Consider the following 8,580-nt stretch of genomic DNA (forward strand, 5'->3'; position numbering starts at 1 on the left):
TGCCTTATTTACTCTGTCAAAGTTTGTACATATATATGTCTTTTTTAGTAGTCTAATCACTCATCTTTAAAAAAATAAAAAAAAAAATAAAAAAATTTATGTGGATCTTGTGATCTCTTCTTGCAGCTCTTACACGTTGGAATTCTCTATGGATTGTCTCCCTTTCGACAAAATGGGCCAACAGATTTGAACTTTGCTGTTCCCACCAGCAAAATTTGGTACACAAGCCTAATCATACGCATCAAATGGGGCCCCACCGATCAAACGGCCACGACGACGGCGAATCCAATTCCTTGAAAAACGCAAAAGCAAAACCCCTCTTTTACCTGGAACCCAACAAAAGCCCCTCCACTGTCTTTCCCATTTCTGACCGTTGCTCCCTAAAACCCTCACTCTCACTCCCCCCCTCTCAGCATCAATGGCGAGGCTTGGCTTCGCCCTTCTGCTCCTCTTCTCCTCCCTCCCTCTCCTCGCCGTCTCCAAGTCCACCATTGAGCCCTGCTCCGGCTCTGACACCTGTAACGCTCTCTTGGGCTACACCCTCTTCACCGACCTCAAGGTCTCCGAGGTGGCCGCGCTCTTCCAAGCCGACCCTATCGCCATTCTCACTGCTAACTCCATTGATATTTCCATCCCTGACGTTGAGAACCACATCCTCCCCTCCGGCCTCTTCCTCAAGATCCCCACCCTTTGCTCTTGCTCCGATGGCATCCGCAAGTCTATTTCCACCCGCTACAAGACCCGCCCTGCCGACACTCTCGCCTCCATCGCCAACTCCATCTATGGTGGCCTTGTGTCCGCCGACCAGATCAAGGATGCTAACTCTATCTCTGATCCTGCTGTCATTGATGTCGGCCAGAACCTTGTGATTCCACTTCCTTGTACTTGTTTCAACTCCACGGACAATTTTCTTCCTGCTGTGTACCTTTCTTACGTTGTTCAGGCTGATGACACTGTTCCTGCCATTGCTGCTCGTTATTTTACCACCGTCACTGATATTATGAATGTGAATGCCATGGGGAGTCCTTCTGTTAGGGCTGGAGATATTCTTGCTATCCCTTTGCCAGGTAAAATTTCTTAATTATCATGTAGAGCTTTGGTTGTCTCTTGGTTCCTTTTCTCATACTACCAATCAAGCTGGTGGCTTTTCTTCTCAGAAAAGGTAGAATAGTACAAGAATAGGACATGGATAGTGCGGTAGTGGGATGAGAGAACGATGTGATATACCGTTTGTTGAATAAGCCAATAAGATGCAAGGGGAATGTGTGCATGTGTGTGTGACTTTGATTGATGAAAGGGACTTATCTTCTATGCTTGTGGAACGGAATTGGAAGATCTTTTGAGAGTGAACATGTAATGCATGTGTCCCCTAGTGTATGCAGTAGCTCTCTGGCAATCTTCTTTAGGGAAGATTTTGGAGAGGAATGGTTGTTTTGATGAAGATTGATTCATTTGTATTAGACTTGGATCATATTGCTTGTTCTGTTTCTAGGTCTTCTTCATAATGCTATGTTTAGAAGTTGAGGTTGAGATAGTGGTAGTGTATTTGGCAATCTTCTTTAGGGAAGATTTTGGAGAGGAATGGTTGTTTTGATGAAGATTGATTCATTTGTATTAGACTTGGATCATATTGCTTGTTCTGTTTCTAGGTCTTCTTCATAATGCTATGTTTAGAAGTTGAGGTTGAGATAGTGGTAGTGAATTTTATTATGCCTTGAGTATGTTTGATACTCTCTATATTCATATCCACGGATCGAGCCTTATTTCTATTTTCAGACTTTTCTTGCTAGAAGGTAACTATCGAGAAGCATTAGGGTGTGTTTTGGCTGCTTGGTTGGAAGTGAGGGTAATATATGAGTGTGAATTATTTGAGAAGTGAATGTCTGTTAACTTTGGCGAACCAGCCCCAACCTCAACTAGAAAAATAGTTGATATGTTGGGCATGTAGGGCTTTCTTCTGGTTAATCTTTTGCTCAAAGGCTTTGCCCAAATAATCAGGTTTTGTTTTGAGCCTTAGATTTTAGTGGGCTGTGCTGGGGCTCATATTCCTACATATAAGTTAATTGGTTGAACTTGACATTAACTTAAGATTTCAGGATCTGTCCTGAACTTGAGCTTCAACCTTATAGACTTTGACTCACTAAACGGCCATATATAAAAATGGGATCAATGCTTGGGATTTAGTTTTATTGGACCAAGTCTAAATCTGGTATAACTTTGTGATACCACTTGAATTAAAAGTGGTGATCTGCATAAAGCAATCCCAAACCTTCATTGCCAGAAATCTACTCCCTTTCTTCTGGGTTACCTTAACCCGGAAAATTTACATATCCATATTTTTTCTTTTATGTACATTGGGGACATGGTCCTCCTTTATCTTACGATTTTGGTGTCCATATCTCCATTTTATTCCACACTCCATCTTAATTTCATTTTTTCTTTTCATTTTCAATTTCAATTTTTTGAATTACTTTTTTTAAAATCTTTTTTAAAACTTAGCAAACTTTTACATTTCTTTAATTTTATAAATTGATTTTTTATCTCTAATCTTTCTGATAGTGTTTTTTGTGATTTTCATGATTTTAAAAATTCTATTGTACTTTCATTTAAATTTTAATATGATTTACATCCATTGTCTTAATACTATTTATTAAAAACAACTTGGTTGGCTGCAATATTCTCCTTCCTTCTAAAAATAATGCGATTTATCTAGCTAGATTTTACTTAATATAAGTGTCACACTCCCCATACTCGGATACTCCACATCCTTCCTTGGACAAGGTCTTCAATCTTGACAAGAGAGATATGGATCTTTTTTAAGAATGAGTGAGTAATGTTATTTTTGAGGTGTTATTTCCTTATTCTAAGTTTGCCTTTTTAGATCCTCCAATTGCCTAGAAACATTGATGTGATTGCTTAGGTTATCTTGCATCAATTTACTAAATCCAGGCTCTAATGTTTTGCAGTGGAAAAATTTATTTAGAGTTGGTTGAACAGATGGATAATTTGACTGCTTGTTATTGGGGCTTTAGAATCTTGTAATACCTACGTAAAAGCTAACTCTGCAATTGATGTCGGAAATCAAGTCAAAGAGATATTAATTATGAGAAGACTATCAAATCAGCTGGAAGGAATGAACTATAGTGGCTGTAGAAGAAAATCAGTATTAGACTGAAAGATACTGTTGGAGAGATTGCAAATTTAGTGAAGATAGAGATGCTAAATTTCGATGTAATGTTCCATCTTATGGTGTTACTTTTCGAGGAGATGATCATCCTATTTGCTATTGCTAATAAAGAAGTAACCCTTATTAGTTGGACAAATTATGACAGACTAAAGAAGCTTCGAATTTTTGGAAGACTTTGTCATTGTTTGACGATGTTTATTTGTCAAACACTTTTACCATTTGTAGACAATGTTCAACATGCTCATGATTTGGATCTTTTATCATATGAACATGGAAGGTGTTTAGTGAAATGGAAGCTTATATTGGACTTTATTTTTTTTTACTACATGCTCAATTTGTTGTGTGAAACAACTTTGCCGGTGCATGTGTCGTCACAACTAATAAAGTGATGAATAGAATGTCAATCCCACAAGGAATTGTACAAGTGTCTACTAAGTACTAAATTATCACAATTTAACCTTATTTAAATAATTGATTAATTGTCTATTTTATTTTAGAAAAACTAAACAATCTAGGAGTAGGCAAATATCAATATATGAAAAACCTAGGATTGTGAAACCCTTTAATCTCTTATGTAATGATTTTTATTTTCATATATCTTCTCTTAAAAGAGTTGTTATACTAAAGTCTCTTGTGTATTTAGAAACACCTCCTGATGTCGATTAGGTATACTTAACCCCACCAATTCACCATATTTCTATAAGAATTATCTGTCTACTCTTATTAAGATGCGTCAGGTTTATAGGTATTTTCCTATCCTATAAACAAATCAATATTAAATAGACATACTCTATTCGATCTATGGTCTTCCTTATAGTTTCTCTCCAAGTTCAGCTAAGGTTCCCTAAACAATCTTGATAATGGCAAATCAATCATAGAAAGCATTAAGAACAAAATTGAATAAACAACTTAAATTAATTAAGACCAAGAAAGATAAGAGAAATAGTTCAATCGCCACATTATAAAATTAACATTCATTGCAATCCTAGAACACTATTTGTTCATAAGTGTCATTAAGGTCATCATTGAATAATCAATAAAAATAAAAGAGAAAGTAATAGACAACCTCCTACTTGGATTCTTCTTCTATCTTCTTGATCCCGTCGTCTCTTTGCTATGGATCCTTGCCCAAGCTCTTCAAAGTGATGGATTGAGGAGGTGATTGACCAAGATAGGTGATCCCCTTTGGGGTTGTAGATTCCAAGCTAGTCTCTCTCTCCAATGACTAATCCCTTTTATAGATGACTTGATGTCCTAGTTTGATTTGTATATCTTGGATAATCTTTGTTGAACAATAACTTCTTGAATAATATTTGCATTAAGAGTTCTAAAGTCTTTCTTGAATATCATCATTGTATATAATATTTCAGGCGAGTTTTAGAACCTTGCTTAAAAATCATATCTGTGGACATAGTTGTTAGAATCGGCCGATTCCTGATTCGTATCGGCAATTCGGTTCGATTTAAAACCCCCTCACGATACGTATCGGGGGTTTGAATCGGTCATACTTTGAATCAGTGTGAATCATCCGATTCATGGATGATTCGATTCGAATCGTCCGATTCACGATTCACACTGATTCCAAAAATACATTAAATTTGGGTTATTTTTGTGTTGTGCTTATCAAATTTTTAAAAATTTAAAATCTTATCTAATTCTGATTACCACAAATGTCTTTTATTTAGTTTTTGTTTGTTTCTCATTGGCAAAGTTCTAGAGCAATTTCTAAGTATAGGTAAATGATCATTTTTAGTAGTAGACATTTAATTTTATTTTGGATTAAAAATATAGGAAAACTATTTTCCATGAAATTTTAACACTTATTATTAGTTATTTTTGAATCATTCGATTCACGATTCGATTCGATTCCCGGTTCGGAAAATGAGCTATCCAATTCATGATTCAATTCACGATTTGACAACTGTGGATATCTTTGTTGGTCCAAGTTGTAATATGACAATAACTTTGAAATCTCTGTTTTGCAGTATCCTGTTTTGTTATTGTCCATGAATTCATGGATCGATGAGATGAAGGTGATCGCATTGAGCATTGTTTAAAGCTATCCATTAAATAGAATTGATAAAACATATATTTAAAATTTTAATTCTTAGATCACAAACATTCGAGAAAGTATCACAACTCTTAAACATATTGATCCACATAACTTGCAATGGAAAGCAATTGATTGGATGAGTTTAGCATGTACAACTTTAATGTGCCATTATTAACAAACCTTTAGGGCCTGTTTGGTGGACATGATAGGATATGGATGGATATGATATGAGGACGGGATAAGAGTAGGAAAGGATATGTGCATGATAAGCTCATATCATATCCTACGTTTGGTGCGCACCGGATAAGCCATTAGATAGTATCTTGTTATTCTATTTTACATTTGAAGTAGACCTGATAATGACATGATATGATATGATATGAATGGTATGTAAATATACAAAATTAACCTTTATGATATAATTATATATCCTTTTGTCAAATAGACTTTTTTTTTGGATTTTTTCCTTAAAGATTTAGATAGATTTATTAGTTTCAATTAAATTTTTAAAAAATAAATAACCTATAAATAATCCACAAATATATTGATTACAATATCACCAACTTTCAAAAATTATAGTTTATACTTTTTTTTTTGGAGAAAATCATACACAAAATCATCAATATAGCAAAATAAATATCAAAATCAATTTGAAAAAAAAAATCATCCTGAGAAACTAAAAATAAAACATGATAAAAAAGGATTTAGAAGAAAAATAAATTGGCCAAGAATGAGATCGACGAAGAAACCCTTTAACCACTTTAGATGCCAAAAACCCTACTTAAATAGCAAAATCAGTGTCTTATCTAGTTGTTGGCAAGTTTCTTGTTCCAAGCATCGGGTTTATAAGATCAAAATAAGAGATACAATAAAATCCTAGATGAGGGAGAAAAACCAAATAATAGGGCAAAATTGTTAATTTAATTTGTTATCATATCCAACATGTTTCTATCCTGACTCCCCCCATAGATTCGTTATCATGTGCTCAACATGATAAAATGGGTCAATAAGATTAGCCTATCATATCCTATTGGCACTTCAAACAGAGGATAGTAACAGGATATGATGGCCTATCATATTTTATCGTTTTATCATGTCCAACAAACGGCCATATAATCAATAGTTCAGTTATTCTGGAGAGTATGTGGTATTGCATGTTTGTTGGTTGATGAATTTAAGCTATTTTGCCATCATATTCACTATTAGAACTATTGGAAAATTTTAAATTATTCATTATTTTTCAACTATAATTTTTGAGGTTATGGATGAATAGCCAATCCATTCTGATTTCAATTTTTTGATTATATAAGGTATTTACTTCTAATTTCTTGCTTGTCAAACAATCTCATAATGTTAGAATCCATTAACAATGCACTTTATTTTCATTAGTCCTCAACTATAAGTGCATGTTTTGTGTGTATCCTTCAAATTCCTCTCTAGTGGTTAAATGAACAGACTTTAATATTTGTTGCCTTTCCTGGGCTTGAATATTTAAGATAGGGTTAGAATCTAGTTAAGCAGTCACAGGTATTTTGAAATCCTATAGTTTTACTTACATAGTCGCTTGTTTAATTTGATATAACCAGGAGTTCATGATTTGTTTTATTTATTTGATTCATTTTAAGTAGAAGCTAATTTTTTATAATGCATGGGATGGGTGGCCTGAGTTTGTCCCAGAGCTTGTTCTGAAGCCTGTAGCTTTAAGCTTTTGTATCAGTCTTGGCTTAAGGGCTTTTGAAGGAAAAATTAGATAGCCTGTGCCTGAAACCTTATCTTGAACTTTTGGATGCAGAGGCAAAAGTCTAGTTTGGGTTACCTCTTAGCATCATTATTAGGTGGTGGCCCTGTCATATTTCTATGTAAAATGGCCAGTCTGTCAGACATAAACTACAAGTCAAGGAGTACAAATTGAACCTTTGTTCATTTGAACCTAAGTCTGGCCTTCCCACTCTGAAACTAAAGCTGGGAAGTAGGAGATTTTACTCAATTTTTTGGTTCTTGTGGGATATACAATTGCTGTTATCTTTGCATGTTGTAAAAGTATCCCTGAAAATAACCTGTTTGCCTATTTACTTCACTTACAACTGTTCTACCAAATAGAATAGCCTCCTGTTATTACTTTGGAGTAGCTCCTCACTCGGCTCCTTTGACTGAAGGCTTCTTGATAACAAAGGCAAAGATTCCGTTTTGTAACTGGTTAATTTGAAATTTTTGTCCATGACCACTCTTGGTTTTTGGTGTCTGGTGATGTGTCTATGCTATTAGAAATGTCAATTCTGATCATTAGAAGCATGAGTTGAAACCTAAATCATTTTTTCCACTTGCTGCTTACCTAATGGTTTTTTTCTGCTATTTTTTCTTAATAGCTTGCGCATCAAGTTTCCCAAGGTTTGCCTCTGATAATGGTTTGATTGTTGCAAATGGTAGTTATGCCATCTCTGCAAGCCATTGTGTGCAATGCAGCTGTGGCCCAGGAAATCTCAAGTAACTAGCATTTTTGGTTTCACATTCCTTTTTGTTTCTTCCCTTATTACCATCCTAATCCACATTCGTTGGCCTTACTTTTTGCAGTTTGTATTGCACACCAGCATCATTGGCAGTCTCTTGTTCCAGCATGCAATGCAGAAACAGTAATTTAATGCTTGGAAATGTTACTTCCCAACAAACCAGTGCTGGTTGCAATGTCACCAGTTGCACATATGGTGGTTTTGTTAATGGAACTATTCTCACTGTGTGAGCTTCTTAGAAATTCTCTATTTACCACATTTGAAACACAAGCACAATACTTATAATTGATCTGTCTTGCAGATTGTCCAGATCCCTTCAACCGCGGTGCCCAGGTATTTGAGATGGTTTCTCATTGATGATCCGCTATTTGTCTGGACCTTATGCTGATTACATGTCTGTACTGTATCAGGTGTGCACCAGTTTCCTGTGCTTATTCCGCCCCCAACGACAGTGATCCATGAGTCATTCCTTGCGCCATCACCATCGCCTTCTTCTTTTCAGTCCGGTGGTCCTGTGACAACACCATCCTCAAATCCAGCAGGAACATTCTCACTTCCCGGTGTATCCCCTGGCCCAGCTGGAAGTACGTCCATGGCTTCCTCATATATCAATTCATTGTTTCATTATCTGAGCGTCCAAGTATTGTTCGGAGCTATTGTATTGCTATTGTAGATTGTGGGGCAATTTTTTGCCAACATCTGTACTTGGATGAGTTTAGTTTTGGTTTATTGTTTAGGGTCTAGGGCTAGGGCTAGGGCTAGGGCTAGGGCTTGGTGGCATGTAAACTGTACTTGGTTTGGAAAGTTGGTTCATCTTCTCATTTTGCCATGGA

General features: G+C 35.8%; 1 protein-coding gene across 2 annotated transcripts; it reads left to right on the plus strand.

Moving 5' to 3' along the window:
• The first annotated feature begins 308 nt into the window (after positions 1 to 308).
• Positions 309 to 8,580, plus strand: LOC120263677 (lysM domain-containing GPI-anchored protein 1-like). 2 transcript variants are annotated; one of them, XM_039271639.1, is made up of 5 exons: positions 310 to 1,067; positions 7,607 to 7,724; positions 7,812 to 7,973; positions 8,049 to 8,080; positions 8,158 to 8,580. In XM_039271639.1, the coding sequence occupies exons 1-5, from the start codon at positions 419 to 421 to the stop codon at positions 8,418 to 8,420; spliced, it is 1,224 nt and encodes a 407-aa protein (XP_039127573.1). In that variant the 5' UTR covers positions 310 to 418; the 3' UTR covers positions 8,421 to 8,580. The 2 variants fall into 2 exon arrangements, with proteins under 2 accessions (XP_039127574.1, XP_039127573.1); XM_039271640.1 differs by lacking the exons at positions 8,049 to 8,080; positions 8,158 to 8,580 and having other exon boundaries at positions 309 to 1,067; positions 7,812 to 7,977.

The sequence above is a fragment of the Dioscorea cayenensis genome, chromosome 6, assembly GCF_009730915.1.
Source record: "Dioscorea cayenensis subsp. rotundata cultivar TDr96_F1 chromosome 6, TDr96_F1_v2_PseudoChromosome.rev07_lg8_w22 25.fasta, whole genome shotgun sequence".
In the NCBI taxonomy this organism is placed as follows: domain Eukaryota; kingdom Viridiplantae; phylum Streptophyta; class Magnoliopsida; order Dioscoreales; family Dioscoreaceae; genus Dioscorea; species Dioscorea cayenensis.